Raw genomic sequence first — 23,854 nt, forward strand, 5'->3', positions numbered from 1 at the left:
AGCAGGTTTATTAAAATGTGATGCAAAGAAGATTCTTCCATCTGATCTGCCATGAAATGAGGAAAGCATTTGTAGAAAACAAAAAAAACTGTACTTTTTTTTAGAAAATATAAACCTTTACCTTTATTGTACAAAGAGCAAAATCTTCAGTTACACTTTATACGAATTAAAGCAACACAAGGTGTTATACAAAATGCAACTCAAACAATTGAATTTGTCAGCTGTTTTATTTTACACGATCTAATTCAAAAACAGGAACAATGTTTAAACTGCTAATGTCACTGCACAGTGCATTTTGTCAAAACAATTTCTATGGGCACTGAGTTTAGATAATCTCACAGTAAATATTAAGAACTTCACTTTTATAATATACATTTTTATTGAAATACAAACACTGTAGCTAGTTTAAACACCGTTAGCATTTTTCTATCAAGCACTTGTACCAATCATTTTTAGCAATAGCTTGTTAAATAGCAATTTAATTTAATCACATCAACACACTTTATTCACATTTTTACAGCACCTAAATTTCATTGTGTATTGAATGTATATGCACTTGTTAATGTGTGTACATATATACCCAGAGCATTGTTGAAACACAACACAATGCAAACAAAAAAATGGCACACATTTTACATTAGTTATTAATGTGTAACAAAACTACCACTATGTAATGTACAAAATGAACCAAAATAAATCTGGTTTAAAAAACTCAATGTGACAAAGCATTATTAATCACAAAGGCTTGGAATAATCAAGCCAAAAGCACAACCCCCACTTCTTCAACCAAATTCCTTAAGTTCGGCTTAATAAAGTGCGATCTCAGTGGTGTCTGCTATCACATTTATAGACATTTATGTATATAATCACATTCAGCAAATTAATGATGGAATACTGGACTCTGTCTGTGCAGAAACACTAGAGAATAATTTTGATTAATCTGAGAAAAATTATTACTGCAAAGATCTGGTTGAACCCCTAACTATTATTGAAGATTTTACACATAGCTAAACACTGGTCAGTGGAGTATCCACAATCAAAATACCAGATCTAACAAAGTTGCACACTGTACAGTATTAAACAGATACAGTAGAGGTCTCTTACTGTCATATAGCATTTTCTGATTATATGTTATCTGGTGACTGAATAAGTAAAATTCCATTTTTATTACATGGGATTCCAGGATTTTACAGATGTTTTGAGGATCATATTATGTAATTGTGTTTCTTATAATTAGGCCTATTTTTTATGGTGATTGAATAAATCAAATTCCATTTTTAACAGATGAGATTACTAGATATTCCAGGATTTTTACTGGTGCATATTCTGCAATTTTGTTCAATTTTGCATAAAACCTGCAAAGCAGTGACCTTGATTATAACATGGTTGGCCTAACTCAGAACGTTTATATAGTAAGTAACTGTGCCAAACAGACCAGGAATGTTTCATGTTTGATCCCCAGGTCTGTGCTGAGTTAAACCCTCCGTAATCTTCAGCTCCTTCAAAGCTCTGCTACCCATATCCTGACTCGCACCGAGTCCCATCACCCTATGCTCACTGACTTACGTTTGCTCACAGGCCAGCCTCAAATTTAGGATTCTCATCCTTGTGTTCAAATTTCTCAACGGCCTCATCCTTTCCTATCTCTGTAACCTCCTCCAACACTACAGCCCTCCGAGAACTCAGCAGTCCTCCAAAGCGAACCTCTTGTGCATCCCTAATTTCCTTCATCGCTCCATTGGCAGCCTTGATTTCAGCTGTGTAAGCCCCAAGGTCCATAATTCCCTCCCTAAACCTCTCTGTCCTCCTTTAAGATACTCCTTAAAATCTACCTTTTTGACTAAGCTTTTGGTCACCTGTCCTAATATCCCCTTATATGGCTTAGTGTCAAATTTTGTCTGATAACATTCCTGTGAAGTGCCTTGGGATGTTTTACTACGTTAAAGATGCCGGTGATGGACTAGGGTGGACAAATGTAAGGAATCTTACAACACCAGGTTATAGTCCAACAGTTTTACTTGAAAATCACAAGCTTTCGGAGGCTTTCTCCTTCGTCGGGTGAGTGTGGGATTCCATGGAAGGTACCGCATATATAGTCAGAGGCATTGTTCTCTGACTATATATGCGGTATCTTCCATGGAATCCCACACTCACCCGACGAAGGAGAAAGCCTCCGAAAGCTTGTGATTTTCAAATAAAACTGTTGGACTATAACCTGGTGTTGTAAGATTCCTTACATGTATAAATGCAAGTTGTTGTTTAATTGATCTCAGCCAGGATGGCTATAGGCTCTCTAAAATTGGTCTAACAGCTCTTGGGTTTTGGAGAGAAAAACATAGTCCGAGTTTCTGGCTCTGATTGCTATCTGGCTATCCATTTGCAACACTATACGTGGACATTGAGTCAGGGCTGGATCTGGATCAGCTATGATGCCCTTACAATTGATGCTTACTGTCTAGGCTCATACACTGCTATGACCATTGGGGTGAAGTACCAGAGGGCAATTGTGCACCTTTGAAACTTACCCTAAAAAGATTAGTTTAGTATTTTTAGGGACAGATTAAATTAGCTGAGATACCTTAAATTTCCTGTCTGTTAAAATACCTCCGCTGCAAAAAGGGATGAACTGCAATTTCAAACTAATAGGAAATGCTGTGGTGTTTTAAAATGTTATATAGAAGAGGTCTGCATGTCAAAACAGAATTAAGGTAAATGTGCTCCACTGGATTCCCGTGTTGTCCTGGGTTGACATGCTATATGATTTGGACAAGTTTGTCTATCTAGTTTATAAAGAGTATTGAAAAGGGTTTGGCATTTTAGCCCTTGGCTCTCAGCAGCTAAAAAAACATGTACTTATATAGTGCCTTATGCATCTCAAAGCTCTTCACATATAATAACTAATTTTGAAGTGCAGTAACTTATGTAGACATGAGTAACTTCAACTGAAATGAATAGCTTTTTGGTGGTCTGTAGTTAAGGACAGAGTTAATAACTGGTAAAACAAGGCTTTCCAACCTCAGTCTTTTGTTACTACCTGCTTTGTATTTTGTATGTATGCTTTATTGCTGAAGTGTCCCAAACCAATATTAGAGTTAGCAAGAAACTTAAATGACAATTGGAGCAGAGCCAAAAGGTCAGAGTGAAGCAGGCAGGATGATTTAATAATGCTTGTGACTGCCTTCACGCAATGCATAACTTTCAGAGTGCAGCCACTGATATGTAGACAAATGTAATTAACATTCTGCATTAGAAACATCCCACAAAAAGCAATGAAATGAATGACCAGTTATAATCTATTTTTGGTGGCAATGGCTGAAGGCGTTGGTTAGGACACCTGAAGAACTCCCTGCTCTTCTTCAAATAGTGCCATTGGATCTTCATTCCCACTGAACAGGCAGATGTCTAACATCTTGTCCACAGGACTGCATCTCCAACAATGCAATACTCACTCAGTACCGAAATTCTAAACCTAAATTATGCACCCAACTCCTGATGTGGGCTGAATTCACAACATTCAGACCCAGAGACGAAATTGTAAACTGAGCCAAGGGGATATACATTTGTATTTACCTTGTGAAGCAAGTGTCACTGCTTAAAAAAAATCCAATATTCCATCATCAAAACCCCACATTTAAAGTGAAATAGACTCATCTATTGTGTAAATGTATTATAGCAACATATGTAGTTACTTGACATAGCTTCAATAAAAAAAACATATTGAACAGATTATCTTCTGACTTAATGATGGGTATATTGGAAGCCTGAAAAATGACAATAACATTCTTATATTTATTTGTTAGGCACCTCTGGTTATTAATTCTTTAAAATTTAGGCTAAAGTTTATGCTTGTTAAAAGTTTGTACTACTAGCCAATAATGCACCTCAGAAATAATTGAATTTGAGGAATGTAAAACTGAAGCCCATTATTTACTAATGACCACTATAGCTAATCTTTCATTTGTCAATATCAATTTAGAACCAATAAAGGAGAATACAGCAGACAACCCCACTTCAGATTTGCATATTGTACATTTCAAAAGTGACAGGATATAGCTGTTACTATTTTGTGCTAAATACTAACCAAATGTATTTAAAATCAAGAAGAAACTGGTTAAATTAGATCAACTTTCAGCCTTGAAGGCACAAAAAGGTGTGTAACTTTTGTCTGCTTTGGTGGCAAGCATACACAATGGAATTAGATTAAGAACAATCTATAATTTTACATCGACACTGCACTATTGCCATATAGTGATTAGTGTGGTCTGTGATGGAGAGACTTTTTTAAAAAAATCAATGTTGACCAGTTGAACTGTGATAGAGACCTTATTTTTTAAATACAGTGTGTAGTGTGTATTGCAATGGAGACCCATTTGCTTTTTCATTCCCTTGCTTTTGCAAAAGTTGATAAGTCACGTTGCACCAACCTATCTCCTGACTGGATTTGAAAGTGGTCCCAGCACTCAAGCAACCACAAATCTCAGGAAGCGCAAACCTCAAGAATGCAAATGTGGGGGACAGGCTCCCTGCGTTTATTTTACTCCAGGAACTGACCTTAACCCTTAACAGTAGATTAGCAGACCCACATTTTTGTGGATTTGCAATGCTGTCAGTTACTGGAGCAGGTTGTTTACACTATGGATAGCAGCCAACAGAAGGAGAACTGTGTATCTACAGTCAGCTGCACTCTAGCAATATGAAAAGTGCTTTCAGTATTCCAAATATGATTCATAGTACTTTAAAATCTAACTGTAAAGAGAGTAAGAGAACGTGTGTAGATTATATATGTCATACTCAGTTTAAAATGTGTATTATGCATGAAGTACAGTATGTAAAGCAATCTAATTGCTTCAAGTACTGTAGTTTTTAATTACTTTTATGCAATAAATCACTTTAAGCAGTCTAACAGCTATATTGTACAGTGGAGAGGAAAACTCCTGTCAATTCCATCAAACAAAACTCTACCCGTAAAATCTTCAAAAATATTTAAAAACCAAGGGGGTAAAATTTCATGGTGGTTCTCCAGCTTGTCCACCATAATTTTTGAGTAAGAGCTGCGGAAGAGCCGGAAAACAGCGTAAATACCTTTTACGCCATTTTCCCCGGGGTCTCTGCAACTTTTCCGCCAAGGTTACAGTGGACAAGTGGTAAGACCTGCATGAAAATCCAGCTTCCAATAGTGTAAAGGATACATGCCGTTAGGAATAGCAAATAAGGTAGAAGTAGTGGTAATTATAGGGTTAACAAGGGGACTTTGAATTCTGTGAGTAAAAAGCTAGGAATAGAATGCTGAAAGAGAGAATTAGGCAACAACATGTCAGTAAAGGTGGCGATAATTCTAGAATGAGCAGATGCTCGAGTGCGAGAAATGCCTGAAGAGATAAGAAATTGCTGACTGCAAGGCCAGCCTAATCGCTCAATCATGTGAAATGTCTGTAGAACAATAAACAGATTGTGCGCAATGCACGTGCTGACATACTAAATGCTATAAAAGGTGGAACACACAGAGAAACTGTAGGATCTCTAAATTGACTTACCATATGCGATCAAAGGGTTTAGTTCACAAACCCTGATGAATTTGTTACTTGTGAGTATCAAGGTGCCTATGGCATAAATACTGCATATGTTGGGTTTATATTGATTTGATAAATAAAGATTATTGATCAGACAACTCTAATGTCTCACGTCTATGTGCCTGCATTAAAGTAAAAGGATAAGGATTGTCCTAACACGTGCCACATGAATGGTTTTGCTATTGGCTAGTCATCCACTGACACTGCCCACATGCAAAACATGAAGACATGGACAGTGCTTACTAATTCTGGCAGATATACCAATTTTAGAAATACAAAACTATACCAAAACACTATTTGTTTGTAGCAGTGCAGAATTTTTTTTTAAAAATGGAATCTTGGATTTTTGAGATTGATGTAGAAATGTTTCTACAATCCTCAGAATTAGCATGTGTACATCTGTAAAGATTTTGAGGAACAACTGCTTGGTTTAATTAGCTGAGTACAACTACTTAAACTAGATTTTGCAATGAAATGTTGTTACCTGTTGAATAATGAAACATGAATACTTACCACAACTAAGGAACTGTTTATGTTGTACTTGATAATGAATTTACTTTTTTCAGTTAGACCTGTTCCTGTCCATTTTAAAACACAAAATCTTTAAACGGGTCCTTTAAAAGGCAACTTATTTTGATCTCAGCATTTTCAATGCAGAAAGAAAATGTCAGTATACAAAAGAAAAATCCATTCAAATAATATAATTTACAGTTAATTCATTGTTATTTCAACTTACTGTAGAATGTTGATAGAGAACCTACCCTGGGCCAGGGTAATTGGAGATGACATCATTTCAGTTGTCTGTACACTCCAATTAAAGTTTTTCTCTCACTAGTGACAGTTGGATACTAAATGAGATCAGCACTTCTGCAAGTACTTGACACACTAATATAAGCAACACATGGTCCACTCTAAGATCACTGCAATCTTTTCGGAGGTAAGAAGTGATGCTGTTGCCCAAATGTACACTTTTCTAGTACTGTAGATGTATCAAATTGTGCTGCACCAATATACTTTGAAGTGGCCTGAACCTAGTTCATAACTACTTCAGAAGACTCGGTAAAGAAAATCTTTTTAAAGTGTCCACAAAAGGAAAAAATGGTGAGGCTAGTAAATCAATCCCTCTTAATACATATTTAATATTCTCAATATGAAGCTGTCCAATATATATTGAAATTGTATATCAGCACTTATTTAGGTGCTGTACTGTTAATTCTACTTGTGTTGACCCCGAGCAAAATGACAAGCAAAGTCATATTTGTTTCTACATTTGCATCCACATATGTTACATTGGAATGGGTTCTTATAACCATGACACCCCATGTGAATAGTATAAAGGATATTGTCTGCAAAATACATGTCACAGTGTTGGCAATGATGCAGAAGCTGGGGATCCTGGACCTGAAGTGCAGGAGCAGGTGTGCTAGGCTGGCTGTTCGTCATGCTGGGTGTACTTGTGTGAGCACTGTGCTCACTACTGGGGCCTGCCACAGGACTGAAGTTCCGCTGGTTGTGCGTGGGACATGCGTCTGGACTGATAGGGGATGAGCTTTGGGCCACACTGGAAGCTACCGTGGAAGCGACTGGTGCTGCAGACTGTGGGATCACATATGGTTTTTCATCCCTGCAGATTACCACCTCAGGAGATGCTGGAGCCTGGTTTTCAGGTGGAAGGCTGGACAATTGGCCTGCTAAGGTAGAAAGCTGGTTTAATGGATTATCCACCATAACATCTTGCGTGTCCCTCGAGATCCCATCAGACTGTATTTTTTGCAAACCCTCAAAGGAGTTAGCTGATATATCATGAGAAAAGTCATTGAGGTAATCTGGCTTCTGTACCACCATGGAAGGAGGACTTAGATTAATCAGAAGTCTTGTCCCATAACTCAGGGAGTTGCTAGTTTTTTTCTGTAAAACTCCCAACATTTTCTTATTGGTCAGGGAGGTCCTAGCTCCTTTCAAGGGATGAAGTTTGTGCCTACGTCTACGGTGATGGGACAAGTTACTTCGATCACTGCAGCAGAAGGAGCAAAGCTCACATTTGTATGGTTTTTCACCTGTGTGTGAGCGCATATGTGCTTCGAGGTGCCGCTCATACGCTGAAGCAAACGGGCATAGGTGACATCTGTGGGGCTTCTCACCTGTATCAGAAAGAATAGATCAGCAAACCTTGCCATTTATCTCTCCCTTTTTTCATTTTTCCTCATTTTGCTTCCTCTAAGCATCTTGTCCTTCAGCTGGGAGTACTGAAAGCCGTGGAACTTTGAGATCACTGTCAACAATGCCATTTGGTTGTCAACTGTTGGGCAGTGTTGCTTACCATGTAACAAGACTGGATAGTTATGTTTTTCTTTCCTCATGTTGAGACAGTTCAGATTTGTGGATTTTCTCTATGTAGCAGGTCAGTTAAAAACTGATGAAACTCCTCTCACATGGCTGATGAATGTGTCAATTGGATTTATTTTCCCCCAACTAAGAGCTGGAATTTCAGCTAACTGATGAAATATGATGAGGTGACATAACAAAATTATCTCAACTACTCTGCTATCAGGCTACCCACCATCTGTTTTAGAAAAAAAATCTCATTAAAAATGTTGAGGAAGAAATATGTGTCAAATTAAAATCAACAGAAAATAACTTTTGAAAAGGAGAGGCGACAGCACTTCCTGGATTTGCACATCACAACCCAATGTGAATTATGATGTTGCCATTCACTATTCATAAAAACATAAGAACTTCTCAAATGTAAATACAATTGAAAACTGTAACTGTTATATGCTGATTTTACAGCATTATATACCCTACTTAGAGGAGCAGTACTGTACTATGCTATAGTTGTCTCAATCAGATGTTATCAATAATACTTAACACTTTAATCCTTACCTGCTTTTTCGTTAGTCCTGGCCCTTTTCACTTTAAACAGGGAGACTCACCATCGGTACTCCTTTTAAAAAAAATCAAACTGTTACAAAGAATTGTGACCAAATTTAACATCCTTTCGTTTCTTTTTTTGTGTGAAAATTGTTGTTTAAAAGGAAGAATTAATGACAGTTTATGGGGAAACCCCTGCAAGAAGTCACTGAGCCTAACAGTGTGGAGAAACTGAATCAACATCGACATCATTAAAATGACAGATGGATCACTGATGTAGTCTGAGTTAATTAATGTATCTGCTGATGTCAATCTAACTCCCTTACACTGCCAAACAGCAATCAGTCATAAACTAGTTCCACTAATGAAGTTATCAACACTCACTTTTAACCAAAGAAATCGAAAATCAACATAGAGGAAAATAAAAGTTAACTGTTGTTCTTAGAATGTTTTAAAGGGGCCCTGATGGTGAGACTCCATTTAAGTCTAATATATTTACGTTAAGGAAATAGTTATACATGTCACACTCCTATTATAATGAATACCACATGCTTGAAATCAACCTGGATGCTGAATATAGGTGAAGCGAGCTATCTAAATACAAATCACTTTCGTCTCATTTAGGATTTAACAGCGTTGCCGTACATTATTCTCTTCATTGAAAAGAGCAACATTTGGGGCATGAGCAGAGCTCTCCTTGTATCATACAACCTACCATCGCCATACCATCCTCACATTACCAAAAGTAAAATGGTGGACATTCCAAAAGTATAATAAAATAAAGGATGCACCGGGAACTCAAAACCTTAGGATTTGACACTGGTGAGCATGTTGATTAGATTGCTACATTTTCACTTTATTGTACAGTACTGCTCCTTTAGGTAGTTTAAATAGAAACAAATAAATTTGATAATCATTTTTATTTTATATAATTTAGAAGCCAATAGTGTACAGTCATTACCTGTGTGCATTCTAATGTGCTCCGTCAGCCGTGCAGTCCCTTTGCTAGCATAGTCGCAGTATCGGCACTTCAGCTTTCCATCGTATGTTCTTACCAGCCCATCACCCATAAGACCTGAGCCATCATCCAGTGAAACTTCAACTGAAGCATGATGCATTCCATTCTGATCATTTTCTGATCCCGCTGACAGTAATAAATCCCAGAAAAGTGAGTAAGTCTCGAAAATACAAGTTTTTGCATTTTGAAATAAAAGGCAGTCCATACCAGAGAAGAAAAAAACATATTTACAATGCAAGTGTTACCATCATTTTATGGATTACAGTTCATTTCTGCTAAGGATATATTAATTTTCTACATTTGTACAAATTAGGAGCATAAATTGCTGTATGAAAGCCACCAATTCTGAAAATTCTGTTTTGTATTCATACTAATACTAGTAGATCTCCCATGGCATTTCTCATGGAGAGTCAGAGAATTTACTATATTATAAAAATCGTTACTGGCGTTGAGAGAATTTTCCTGGTGCCTTGTAGATTAAATTTCACCACGATATCCCATTATCTATGTATTTAGTTACTATTTTTAATTCTGAGAACACACAGCAAAATGATATGTCAGAGTCACCAATTGGAGGTAGATATCTGGTATTTAGCAGTATTGGAGGAGAAAATGGGATTTAGCTGCTTTTGGGGCAGCCCTAGGCTTTGGGCTCCTGGGATTTGACAGTGCTACTGATGTTTGCAGCATGGATGAGTCCTTTGATCTAGATCACTATGGAGGGGGAACCTAGGATTTGGCACACCTGAGGTTAGAATTAAGGTTTGGCTAATTAGTGGATTTGTGATGTCAATTAGCAGTGGGGATGGGCCTGACAGCACTGAGTGGGAGGTGGGGGAAATTCCATATCTGGCAACACTGGTTTGTGACTTTCTAAGAGATCTCAGTAAACACTGAATTCAGAGTTTTGTGACGGTTCCTGAAGTGTTTTTCACGATCTCAGGACGCCCCAAAGCACTTCACAGTCAATTAAGTATTTTTGAAGTATAGTCACTATTGTATCTCAGTGTCCGCCTGGATAACTGCATGAAAATTCAAACATTCTAATTACTATCAGCAAATTAAAACTTTCAAAATTCAACTCATTTGGTGGACAAAACACTGAAATTAAGATGAGGAAATACTCTCTCTCTAACTGTCCCCGCCAAGTCTCATAGATGGCATTAATTAGATTAACATTATCACCCGTTATGCTAAGTTAAACAATCAGGTGCTAATTAGAGGCACTCTCTCCTCTGTCTGGAAGGTTGTAAACAATTTTACAACACCAAGTTATAGTCCAGCAATTTTATTTTAAATTCACGAGCTTTCGGAGGCTACCTCCTTCCTCAGGTGAACGATGTGGAAAATTCCACATCGTTCACCTGAGGAAGGAGGTAGCCTCCGAAAGCTTGTGAATTTAAAATAAAATTGCTGGACTATAACTTGGTGTTGTAAAATTGTTTACAATTGTCAACCCCAGTCCATCACCGGCATCTCCACATCATGTCTGGAAGGTGTAACTAATTAGGACATTATTTTTTTCTAATTCAATGTAACACAACAATCGAGTGGTAATTAGATGCAATTTGCTTCAAAATTCAACTTTTTTTGAAAAACGAACTGAAAGTAAGGAGCTTGATGCATTTTCTGAAGTTTATAGAACACAAAATAAAAGTTACAAAATGTTTACAATAAGTAGTCTGTCTTCTTTTTCTCAAATTGCTCTCAAATCTGTTTTTTAAAAAAATAAACAATACTGGAATAAAATTTTTGAAGTATGTCATGCCATTTTTCATAAAATTCTGAAACATAACTGCAGAAACTACTAGATGCTAAAGAAAAATATTCCTGCAGTTCGACTACTAGATGGTATTGATGCATCTCGAGAAAGTGGGTCCACTCTACATGCTCAGACGGCACAATCCCAATTCAGTTAACAATGGAACAGTTCTGCACAAAAGTATTAAGTCCAAGCCCAGACATTTAGGAGAAGATAGGGTCTTCAAGTAAAAACTTTAAGGCATTAAAAGACACAAAATGTAATTCAGTGCATAAATGTAATCATGTTATTGTGAAATATGCATTTTTTTGTTTAAACCCTTATTTTAGATATTAGAAATTTCAGTTACTAAGAAAACAATGTCAGCTAAATTTTTTCAGAACAAAATTGCAGATTGACATTTTTCCAAGAAAATTTCTGTGCCACACGACACTCAATAAAACAGACAAGGTGTGACACCTCTAACGGTGAAAGTCCAATCACAGCAATACCTACTGGAAATACAGTGAACTGCAAAATATGTGGACTTTTTTTTAAATAAAGAGCTTACATTTATATAGTAACTTTCATAACCTCTGGACACCCCAAAGTACTTCAGAGCCAATTAAGTACTTTTGAAGTGTGGTCACTGTTGTAATGTAGGGAAACACAGCAGCCAAATTGCGCATAGCAACAAACAGCAATTAAATAAATGACCAGATAATCTGTCTTAGTGATGTTGGTTGAGGGATAAAATGTTGGCCAGGATACCAGGAGAACTCCTCCACTCTTCGAACAGTGCCATGGAGCTTTTACGTCCACTTGAGAGAGCAGATGAGACCTCGGTTTAACATCTTATCTAAAAAACAGCACCTCCGACTGTGCAGCACTCCCTCAGTACTGCACTGAAGTGTCAACCTAGATTATATGCTCAAGTCTCCGGAGTGGGGCTTGGATCCATGACTTTGTGACTCAGAGGCAATATTACGACCACTGAACCAAGGTTGATAGCTTAAGAGTTGGTTTATATAGGAGTTTTCAATAAAACTTATGGCCCACGTATCAAATTTAATATATAAGCCAATCTCCCATGGCATTGCACATAGTAGGTAGGATCTCTCTCCTACCAGTATCTGTTTTCTTTTCGTTGCTGTTTGTCTCCTTGTCTCGCTTTCCTTCTGTTTCTCTCTCTTTAACTCTTTTTGCTTCTCACTCTGTCCTATTCTTTGTTCCTTTCAGGTGGTACATGGCATGGAGTGATGTGCAGGAAGGAGTCACCAATAGCAGCAGGCTTCCTTTAGGTGAGGATTGCAGGGAAAATGAGGTTCTCAGCAGTACCCTTCCCATCCCTTCTCCCTGCCCCCCCCCCACCAATCTCTCGTGCTCACCCTCTCACATCCATTGTGTTCCCTAGCCAGGGGGGAGATAAGGAGAATTTTTTTTTTTTTTTTTTAACAGCGAGTTGTTATGATCTGGAATGCACTGCCTGAAAGGGTGGTGGAAGCGGATTCAATAATAACTTTCAAAAGGGAAATGGATATATACTTAAAAAGGAAAAATTTGCAGGGCTATGGGGAAAGAGTAGGGGGGTGGGACTAATTGGATAGCTCTTTCAAAGAGCCGTCACAGGCATGATGGGCTGAATGGCCTCCTTCTGTGTTGTATGATTCTATGATTTTCCTTCCCACAACCTCTGTATCCTACCCCCCCTTACTCCACTACCATTCACCTCGCCTATAACCCTCCATCTATTCCTCCGCACTTACAATTGTTGCCCAACCCCCAGGGCAGTTGTTGTGAGGCTAGAGGTTCCTGGTCTCTTCACCCTCAACTGGTTTTCTTCCTTCCTTGCCTCTCTCCCCATCCATTTTCTTCAAAGAGGCATTATTTGCTCTTAAAATTCCATAAACCAAATCAGAACAAAGAAAGACCATCCCTCTTGTCTGTCTGCTTCTCACAAGTTAAGCAATCAGAACAATTACCTTGTCTGACAAACAACACAGGTGAGATAATTAGTTAGCTTCAAAATTCAACTGGAGTTTTTTTTTGAAAACTGAACTATTAACATGAAGACACAAAACAAAAGCTACAACAGGTGTGTAATCAGTACACAAGATAAACTTTAGCTGAATAAAGCTTTTGAAGTTTGTCCTCTAGAATTTCTTCAAATAATTTAGACAAACCACTGTGCAGAAACGGCAAGAAGCTAAAGAACAATGTGATATGGTAGAATGAGATGGCCAAGGTTTGGGAGCAAGTGTATGGAGCGAGGAAGGCGAAAAACAATAGTGGGGGGTGGAGGAACGCCAGAGGCAGCATCGAGCAAGAGGCTCAATTTTTCGTCCTCAGGGGAACAGCACATAGTACTACCTAACTTGCGAGACAGAGCTGGGAAGACTCAATGACAAGCAACTATATAGCACACAGGTAATTTTCTAAGAGTGACATGCTAGTGCATGCTATATGCATAACATAATGTTTATATACATACACACAGAGTGACTAAAAATGTCCTTACCAGTCTGTAGGGATTCTGGCTCCTTCTCCCTACCAACAGAGCCAGATATCATGTTCACATGATGAGTTTGTTGAGTGAGATATTCCTGGAAATCCTTGACAAAGTCTACGGAAGCAGCTCTCTTCTCATCCATATTCTTAGTGTTTCAAGAAATTGCTTTAATTCCTTGAAAAAAAAGAAAATGTTACTAGATCTGGTGCACATCATGAGTTACAACAATGAGATTAAATAACATTTTTAAATTTTGGTGTGGCAGCAATAGGCATTCATCAAAATACACCTATTTGACAGCCACTTATATATCAAATAAGGTGATCAAATTTAATCTCATCAGGGCAGAACAACACAGTTGCTTTGACTGGAAGACAAGGAGTTTTAAATGCTCTGCAGTAAAACTATAATACTGCATAGTATATTATAGCATAATTTAGAGAACTGCTTCCTAAAATGGTTCTCCAATGCCAACTCCCAGTCCTTTTGTAAAAACTGATTTATTTATATTATAATAGCACATAACCGGATCCAAGATAGCAGACCTGACAGCAGCCATTTAGCATTGCAGTTGGCAGACACCATTTTTCATCAGAAGCACCAAAAGGATCAACTGCTCCAGAGGATTTTGGTGCCTCAGACAGCACTATGACCAGATGCTTTACATTGGAGAATTACCTTCAACGAAAAGCAGCAACAGCAATCCAATGGCAGCTTGATAAAACATATACCACCTTTATATTACAATTTGCCTCAGATGATGCTCTTGTAACCCTGTAATATAAAGGGGATATATATTTATCACGTTAACATTGGGGCTAATGTTAGCAGCAGCATTGTAAAGTAAACATGCATGCAAATATCACTTGTATGAAAAAATGATTGCTAGCCAAGATCCCTTGTAGAATGTCGCACGTGCTGTTCTACAAGCACCTTTGGTGTTGCCCAACGGGTATGGAATGTTACACCTCATTATGAAAGCTACATGAACTCTGCAATTTTGTTTTTCAGTTACCTGTGTCACAGTTTATAGTATTTTAATATATTGAAATGGTACATCCAAGTGCCTGCAGACATCACATTTAAAATATGGCGGGTGCTTCCAGCTTTCAAACTGAAACTGGAAAGAACATCAGAAAAGTTCCTTGACCTAGCCGCAATGAAACTCTGATTGGCTTGAGCCTCTTTTTACTTAACAATTAGACTTTGTGGCTTTAAAGGGGTATAGCTTCACTTTAGTAGAACAATACATTGTGCAAGACATGGTGTAACACTCTTATTCTAAAACAGTGCATCATCCAAGTCACTATAACCAACACCAACAGAGATCTGTTGTACAGTATAATACACTGTAGTTCATAGTTTAGTGATACTAGCAGAACTCCTGTGACATTGCTCATGGTGAGTATTTTTGAACAATGGGGAGGGGGCTATGCCATGTAGTAAAACAACAGAACATTGATTTAAGGTGATTGAATAAGTCATTTAAAATTTTTATTGCATGTAATTTGGGATTTTTATCAGTATTCTGGTGATCAAATTCCATAATTCTGTGAAAACCATAAATTAATAGATTTATTTCTTCCTCCATGCATTTAATTTTTACCATTTTTAAAGCTGAAGATACAAAACAGGATCATTCGGTTAGAGGTAGGTATTCATGCAATACTCAGGAGTGGGGGTTGGGTTTAGAACCATAGTAGCTTATAATACAGTGGACGCCATTTGGCCCATCGTAACCATTTACTCTTTATTACAGCAATCCAAAATTAATTTCCTGCCCTGCTTTTTCCTCATATCACTGTATCTTCTTCTGCTTCATATGATTATGTACCGTTCCCTGAAAAGGTGTGATGGTCTCTGCTTCAACTATACTTGCGGAAGCAATTCTGAACCAGTTTCATTAGGTGAGTGGTCCTGGGGTTTGATAACGATGGTGGCCTGTGGACTGCCACCATTGTGGGGGAAAAACTCAAGGTTTGGCAGAACTAGGACTAGGATGTGGGACCTATCTCACGGGTGGATTCTCAAGATTTGTTGGCACAGTGACCTGGATGAAGGCATGGGGAAAAGTAAAGAGTCCCAGGTTTATCAGTACTGGTTTGTAAGTTTCTAGGAGATCTCTGTAAATGTTGAATTCAGTGTTTTGTGAGTGGTTCCTGGACATGTGTCTGTCTCTCTCACAGCTATAACTAATTAGAAGCTTTACATTTTGTAACTATGAACAAAAACACAGGCGATGATCATTAGAGCTTTTTTGTTGTCTGAGCTTTCAAAATTCAAGTTACTTGTTTTTATTTGGTATCTCAAATTAGAATGAGGAAAGGCATCTCTCCATCAGTATCTTTCCGTTTCGCTCAGTTTCACATGTTTTCTGAAGTAAAAAATGAACAGCTTTTATTTTAAATGTTTAATTCAAAACCTACTCAAATTCATTGTACAATCGGTATTCAAATCATTTTCAAAAACATACAATTTTACTTTTTTAATAAGAAATGTAAATATTTATCATTCAAACATAAACAAAAGCTACAATGTGTGTAATCAGTAGTCTGTCACATTTGAAATTGATCTGTTTTCTCTCTCGTATATACACACAACTCGGTTTAATTTCTGGAATGTGTTAATGACCCCCATTGTCTCAAACTAGTATGGTACATTTCTGATACAATTGGTATTTCCAGTTTATTTGCTCTAAATAATGTCCCAAATAGCTTTTGCAGTTTTGGGAATTAATTTGTAGTCTTTAGATCTTAGCTATCCTTCAAACATGTGGACATTTTGGCCGAATGAAGTACAGAAAATTTAGCATCTTAATAGGAATGAATGAATTGGCTATCAGTGGCTCTATTCTGTTAGAATTAATAAAATTTCCCCTGCCCCCTTTTCTAGAGAAGGGTTATATCACTGCAAACTTCAATTAAATCCCCAATATAAGTTATTAATGCCAAGCTTTATAATAGTAACAAGTTGTGGTAGATTTATCATTAAAGCAATTACATTAAAAGGTTCAAAATCCTAAATGTTTATTTTACATGTTATTGTCAAATTCATCTTGCAGTCTTTATTCTCAATGGACTGATTCATGCATGGTGTGTTCGCACAATGAATCTCAGTCATGCTCCTCATTTTATTGGTGCAACCAGTACAGTAACTTGTGGAACAATTGAGCAAGAAAAGCAGAGGATTGCAATTTAGTAATAAAAATTAGAGATGAAGATTCAATTTTAGTAAGGAAGCTATTATTTTTTTTAAAAAGTAAACTCTTCAGTCACTTTAAAAAAAAATTGATAGCTTGAAAATCAATCTTATTCCTGTCAACTAAGTAGTACTTCATCTTCAATCCTAGAAAAGTGACAATATAATTTACTGACTTTACTCACAGATGTGTCAACATATTTATCACAAGCACTATAATGTATCTTTACTGCATAGCAACGCTCTACATCAATTTCCTGGAAGGATTTTTCAACTTCAAGTAAACATTTTACAGTAAATCTGCAACACATGTTTGATAGGATAATCATAACCAGCATATGTGTATACTATTTTATAATTTTGCCTCCTCTTCATTATCTTATGCTGGGATACAGTTAGACAGACACTGGGCATCCTTCAGTGCCTTACCCAAGTGGCTATTCCTCATGGGTCAGCATAGGCAGGAAGTGCTGGCAGCTTAGTTGATCATAAAGGGACTCACAGCTGAGTCAGATTCTGTCCTCATCTGACAAGACACAGGTGTTTTTTAAATATAAGCCACTGCTAGCAATGAGGAGCATGAATAGCAGCCTTGGCTAAGTTTGCTTTCCCTAGCCCTGTGGGGAGATCAACTGTCACACCCGCACTGGCACCCCAAGTGAGATCAGCCAACTCAGCACAAACTGCATATCAGACTTGGCACCTTATGATCCATATAGCTCAGTTCCAAGCTGCTAACAGGGAGAAGCTCACCCACAGGGAAGATACTATTAACTTCCATTTGTACACAAATCCTAACTTACAATAGCTTTTACTCTGATTTCTTGGCTAACACTATGTAACTAGCAATATTATTAAATTAATAGTATGGATTGTAAAAGATAATCTACGGTAACCAGATGTTCCAATTTTTGCATTATCTCAGCGTGAGTGCAAGTATGTGAGCAAAAAAAATCACTAGATTTGCCGTTATTAATCAGTGACACTTAACTCTTATAGACCATAAGTGTTAGGAGCAGGAATAGGCCATTTGGCCACTCGAGCCTGCTCCGCCATTCATTGAGATCATGGCGGATCTGATTTTTACCTCAACTCCACTTTCCCGCCTTTTTCCCATATCCTTTGACTCCCTCGCTGATCAAAAATTTGTCTAACTCAGCCTTGAATGTATTCAATGACTCAGCCTCCACAGCTTTTTGGGGTAAAGAATTCCAAAGATTCACGACCCTCTGGGAGAAGAAATTCCTCCTAATTTCCGTCTTAAACGGATGACCCCTTATTCTGAGGGGTCTTTACTCTTTCATATGTTTTTTGTTTCTTTAAATAGCTTATTAACAAGGTGTATGCGCCAGAGTCACCATTAGAACATACTTAATGTGTCCTTGTCTGATTCCAATTGTGCCACATATTATTTTCCAATAATCTGCTGGCAACAAAATGCCACATTACAGTATTATTTACATTAAGAGTCAATTGCTGATCATTTCTTTATCTGTACACCTACATTATTTCTGCAAAATCTCAATGTCCTGCTACTACTTAAAAAGTTACCACAACAAATGAACACATTAAGTGATTATAATACACAATTTTTTTTAAACATGGCTTAAATGTAGTAATACTTCTCAGACTTTGGAAGTATTTATAACTCCTTTATACTGCTATCGAAGAGAGACTTTTGCCACATGTAAAACTTTTTGGCTCCGGTACAATTCTAAAAGTGTGAGTGAGATAGAAAAGAGACTGTGAGTCAAAGTGTTGAAGGTGGAGTGGAACATGTGTAACTGTACAGTGCAAAGAGAGAGTGAATGAGTTGTGTGCGCTGGGGTGTGTGGAGAGCAAAAACAGGAGTGAATGTGCAACTGCAGTTCTCCAAGCTGCTACAGTTCCAAGGTAGTAAGTTTGGCATGTCAAGGAGCGGCATTCTTTCTCTTTTCATTGTTTTGCAGGATTACAAAGTGGCAATCTAATTGAAAGGCTTCAGGTAAAGACATAAGCTGCAAGAGTCAAGCATAAGATGTTTATAATTCATCCAAATGCCAAGTATAGGTTGCATTTTTAAAAAATCATTCAGCTAGTTTTATTTGTACCAGCAGCAGCCAGTGCACTGTGGGTCATTGATGCAAGATAGTAGCCAAATTTTCTCACTTGGCGATTTTGGTGACCATTGTGCACCCCGATCATCCAGTGGCGAATTGACACCAAATTTTACTGAAAAACTGATTCAAATATACCACAGCGAGGATAGTGGTGAATCAGAAGTGGCACAGCCAATGGCCAATAAAGGGATCTTGTTTTTTGAAGGGAACTGATACTGGCCATCTTCAATTTTCTTCATATGGACTGGAACATGTTTTTAAAAAAAAATTTTATGCAAAATTATACTGAAGCAAAACCAGAATCTATAGGTCTACACTGGTCCAAACATGGACAAAAGAGCTGAATTCCAGAGGTGAGGTGAGAGTGACTGCCCTTGATATCAAGGCAGCATTTGACTGAGTGTGGCACCAAGGAGCTCTAGTAAAATTGATGTCAATGGGAATCAGGGGGAAAACTCTCCAGTGGCTTGAGTCATACCTAGCACAAAGGAAGATGGTAGTGATTGTTGGAGGCCAATCATCTCAGCCCCACGACATTGCTGCAGGAGTTCCTCAGGGCAGTGGCCTAGGCCCAACCATCTTCAGCTGCTTCATCAATGACCTTCCCTCCATCATAACGTCAGAAATGGGGATGTTCGCTGATGATTGCACAGTGTTCAGTTCCATTCGCAACCCCCTAGATAGTGAAGCAGTCCGTGCCAGCATGCAACAAGACCTGGACAACATCCAGGCTTGGGCTGATAAGTGGCAAGTAACATTCGCGCCAGACAAGTGCCAGGCAATGACCGTCTCCAACAAGAGAGAGTCCAACCAGCTCCCCTTGACATTCAACGGCATTACCATCACCGAATCCCCCACCATCAACATCCTGGGGGTCACCATTGACTAGAAATTTAACCATGGACCAGCCACATAAATACTGTGGTTACAACAGCAAGTCAGAGGCTGGGTGTTCTGTGACAAGTGACTCACCTCCTGACTCCCCAAAGTCTTTCCACCATCAACAAGGCACAAGTCAGGAGTGTGATGGAATACTCTCCACTTGCCTGGATGAGTGCAGCTCCAACAACGCTCAAGAAGCTCGACACCTTCCAGGACAAAGCAGCCCACTTGATTGGCACCCCATCCATTACCCTAAACATTCACTCTCTTCACCACCGGCGCACAGTGGCTGCAATATGTACAATCCACAGGATGCACTGCAGCAACTCGCCAAGGCTTCTTTGACAGCACCTCCCAAACCCGCGACCTCTACCACCTAGAAGGACAAGAGCAGCAGGCACATGGGAACAACACTGCCTGCACATTCTTCTCCAAGTCACACACCATTCCGACTTGGAAATATATCGCCGTTCCTTCATCGTCGCTGGGTCAAAATCCTGGAACTCCTTTCCTAACAGCACTGTGGGAGAATGTTCACCACACGGACTGCAGCGGTTCAAGAAGGCGGCTAACCACCACCTTCTGAAGGGCAATAACTGCTGGCTTTGCTAGTGACGCCCACATCCCATGAATGAATTTTTAAAAAATTGAACAAATTGATTGTCAGCTTCCCTTAAAAAAATAAAAGCTACTTTGGATTGTAATTTTCATTAAGATGCTTCACTTTTTACACTTATAGAAAAAAATATAAAGGTTGGAATATTGAGGCGTGCTGGTGTTGCATTTCATCTATTTGGTTCTATTTTCATTGAGTAATTGCCTTTGAGCTGCAAGGTTTATTGAAATCTCAATTTTTTAAAAAAATAGCAAGCTTATACAGACCATCCATTAAATGATGTTCTCTGAAGGTAGTTTTACTTTGAACTCTAAAAGGACTAATAAATGTACAGCAGTTGGTGAAACTGACTCTCTGGTATTTATGGATGTTTATTTTTACCCAGAACATCACAATTTCATTGCTTGAACTTCAGTTATTTTGCTGAAACATCACTCTGTGCTACGTCTCTGGCTCAGAAATTGTTGTTATTTGCACTCTTAAAAAGAAAAATTCTTTAGGAGCTCAAAATTATTTTCAGCGTCATCTAAAAAAGGTAAAAGTCTGATTCTGTGAATGCATTATACAGGCACTAAGCTGCTGGGTCACCAGCGCCATTATTTTTAAGTCCAAGTGGTAGCAGCGTGAAAACTGGCTTAAATGCAGGAAAATGGTGATCGCCATTGATTTCAATGGGGGTGCAGAGCTATGATAAATACAGTCTAACTGTTTTCACCTAGGGATACAGCGGAGCGGCGCAAAAGTCTCATGAAAATATGGGGTGAAAATTATTGGCATAACTCATTTATTCTATAATTTCCTTTCTTTTGCACCATTCAACGGTTCGTATGCTGTAGATGTGCCGTTACAATGATGCAAGTCCCCAGGAAAATCTGAGCCAATATATAGTATCTAGCAGATCTGTGGTGCTGCTCTCAGTAAGTCAGATGGTGCACTTTAAGGACAGGAGCCTTATAGACCAAGTTACATGATATATCCTGCTGCTAAGGTGAAGTTCTGTTTCTTTAAGGCCACAGTCTAACTGTTAAGTGAGCATTGACCCCTGGAGCCTGTTCCGCCATTCAATGAGATCAAGGCTGATCTGCATCTTAACTCCATCGACCCGCGTTGGTTCTGTAACCCTTACCTAACAAAAATCTATCAATCTCAGTTTTAAAAGTATTCAATTGACCTAGCCTCAACAGCTTCTTTGAGGAAGAGAGGTCCAGATTTCCACTACCCTTTGTGTGAAGATGTGCTTCCTGACATCACCCCTAAACGGCCTAGGTTCAATTTTAAGGTTATGCCCCCTTGTGAACACAGGATATGATTTATAAACTATTCATTAGGGCAGTTCAGAATCACTTTGACGACGTCTAATTTTTTTTTTAAATTGTAAGAAACTAAACTTTAACTCAAACGGATCATCACCGATCACACAGCCTTTTGAGGGTGAAATTCCAGTTTCCAAGATGCTCCGCAGAAAACTTGCTACGATTTCTATTTCATTGTACTTTTAGTTTTCTTTAGATACAGCCATTACTTTCAGGGTTAACGCTGGACAGCCCTTCCTGTGAGTGAAGCTGCCGGGACTGACCAGCACTTTATTCGGGGTGACTTGAGCCCCCGAGGCCGCCTTACTGCTCGACCCTGACCCGCTTGTGCCCTCCCCGCCACCCTCACGGGCCCGCTGGCGGCGCGACGTCGATTCCGGTAGATCCATCCTCACGTCAATCACGGCCGACAGCTGAGGCCGCGCCGAGGCCGTGTTATTGATTTGAAGGAGGAGATGGGGGGGGTGGTTTTTTTTAAAAAAAAGCATCGAGCCAGGGCTCGGCTGCTTCTTTTAAAATAACCCGGGGGGTGAGTGGTGCAGACGGAGGTCCCATTTCTGGATGCGCTCGGAGAAAAGAGCGGGGAGTTGGAGGCGAGCAGTTAAAGGACTCGGGGACGGAGCTTCCCGGGAACCGATAAACCGTCGCGACGCGCGGCCCGACCCCAAATAAAAACATCAGCCGTTCTGATGAAAAGGTCTTCGAGCTGAAACGTTCAGCCCGTTCCTCTCTCCACATGTGCCGCCTGACCCGCTGAGTGTTTTTCCAGCATTTTCTAGTTTTTTTTTTAAAAAAGAGGAAAAAAATGGTATTAGCCGTTTGCTTACCTTCCGATTACCGCCTACCCGGAGAACACCTTTAACCAGAGTAACATCCCGGCTGCGCTGGCGGAGGTGCAGATGGCGCTTTGAAGGCGACGAGCTGCATCGTCCGCGGCGAGGTGTTAACGAATTTTTTTTTTTTTAATTTAAATTTTTTTTTCCGCCGAATCCTCGCTGGAAGCGCGAGCGAGCGAGCGGCCGAACGCCGAACAAAAGCGCGCGCGGGGGGGGGGGGGGTCAGAGTTCGGGGAGGGAAGAATCAGTGCGACGGCTTAACGAGTCCCTACGGAAACTGTCACCCTAGAAACGACAGGCCCAATAGCGGCGAGCAGGTGGTTTTCATGGTAATGACTGACGTACTCATTTGCTAAAGAGAATAGCTGGAGCTTTTAGATCACTTCTGGCATTACAGGTCGACTTCAGAAAGGGGGAAGATGCTAAAACGGAGAATGTAGTTCCTGTACACAGAGTTCTTTTATATTTTTGTAGTGTTGACATATTTTGGTATACAGTTGGGATTATTTGTTCTGGTTCTCTGTCGTCCTCCCAAACCAATGATTACACTTACTGACTAAATTGGTGTTGCCCACCCAACTGCTTAAGGGGGAAAAATTCTGAATATGTGGTGAGTGTATAAGATAGGCAATTTTACAGCCATAGTAGTGTCCTAATTTGTATGTGGCCTCCCTGGGGCCAGTGAAAGGGCTATCAGAGTGGGGTGCAAACATTTTGGACAGGGATGGGGAACAGTCAGAAGGTATGGTTCATGTTGGAATCAATGGCATAAGAAGAAATAAAATAGACGCCTTGCAAGGGGAGTTTCAGCAATTAGGAGACAGGTTAAAGAGCAGGACCTTAAGGGTGGTAATCTCAGGATTATTCTCAGTGCCAATTGCTAGTCAATATAGGAATAGCACCTGTCATCTGGACTTGGACCAATAGCCTCACCGAGAGTAACTATGTTGTGGGGAGGGTTGAAATAATGTAGAAAAAATGAGGAAACAGAAAGGAAAGCAAATGGGAAAATAAAAATACTAAAAAAAAGGAATTAAAAAGAGTAAGATTGCCACAAAATTGGATTCAGGATTGTGTGGCATGTGTGTGAATACACAAACCATATGAAAAAAAACTTAGACGGATTAATAACTATGGATGGGGTATGATACAATGGCTATAATGAAGATTTGACTTGGGTTTAGCGAGGACTGGGATCATA

At 39.0% G+C, this 23,854-nt stretch overlaps 1 protein-coding gene across 2 annotated transcripts; it reads right to left on the reverse strand.

Annotated features, from left to right (window-relative positions):
• Positions 1-2,197: 2,197 nt before the first annotated feature.
• Positions 2,198-22,821, reverse strand: LOC137340062 (zinc finger protein Pegasus-like). Of its 2 annotated transcripts, XM_068002310.1 has the most exons (4): positions 22,645-22,821; positions 13,719-13,883; positions 9,403-9,585; positions 2,198-7,711 (listed from the first exon to the last, which is right to left on the reverse strand). In XM_068002310.1, exons 2-4 carry the CDS (start codon positions 13,849-13,851, stop codon positions 6,786-6,788), a joined length of 1,242 nt encoding a protein of 413 aa, XP_067858411.1. In that variant the 5' UTR covers positions 13,852-13,883; positions 22,645-22,821; the 3' UTR covers positions 2,198-6,785. The 2 variants fall into 2 exon arrangements, with proteins under 2 accessions (XP_067858411.1, XP_067858412.1); XM_068002311.1 differs by lacking the exons at positions 13,719-13,883; positions 22,645-22,821 and adding an exon at positions 12,328-12,362.
• Between the last annotated feature and the right edge of the window lie 1,033 nt (positions 22,822-23,854).

Source organism: Heptranchias perlo, chromosome 21, assembly GCF_035084215.1.
Source record: "Heptranchias perlo isolate sHepPer1 chromosome 21, sHepPer1.hap1, whole genome shotgun sequence".
Lineage (NCBI taxonomy): Eukaryota > Metazoa > Chordata > Chondrichthyes > Hexanchiformes > Hexanchidae > Heptranchias > Heptranchias perlo.

Coding starts and splice junctions, on each gene's coding strand:
- LOC137340062 (XM_068002310.1), bottom strand. CDS start 13,851: ATGGATGAGAAGAGAGCTGCTTCCGTAGACTTTGTCAAGGATTTCCAG. Junction 9,586..13,718: donor GCCAGAATCCCTACAGACTG/GTAAGGACATTT, acceptor TATTACTGTCAG/CGGGATCAGAAAATGATCAG. Junction 7,712..9,402: donor GCACATTAGAATGCACACAG/GTAATGACTGTA, acceptor TTTCTGATACAG/GTGAGAAGCCCCACAGATGT.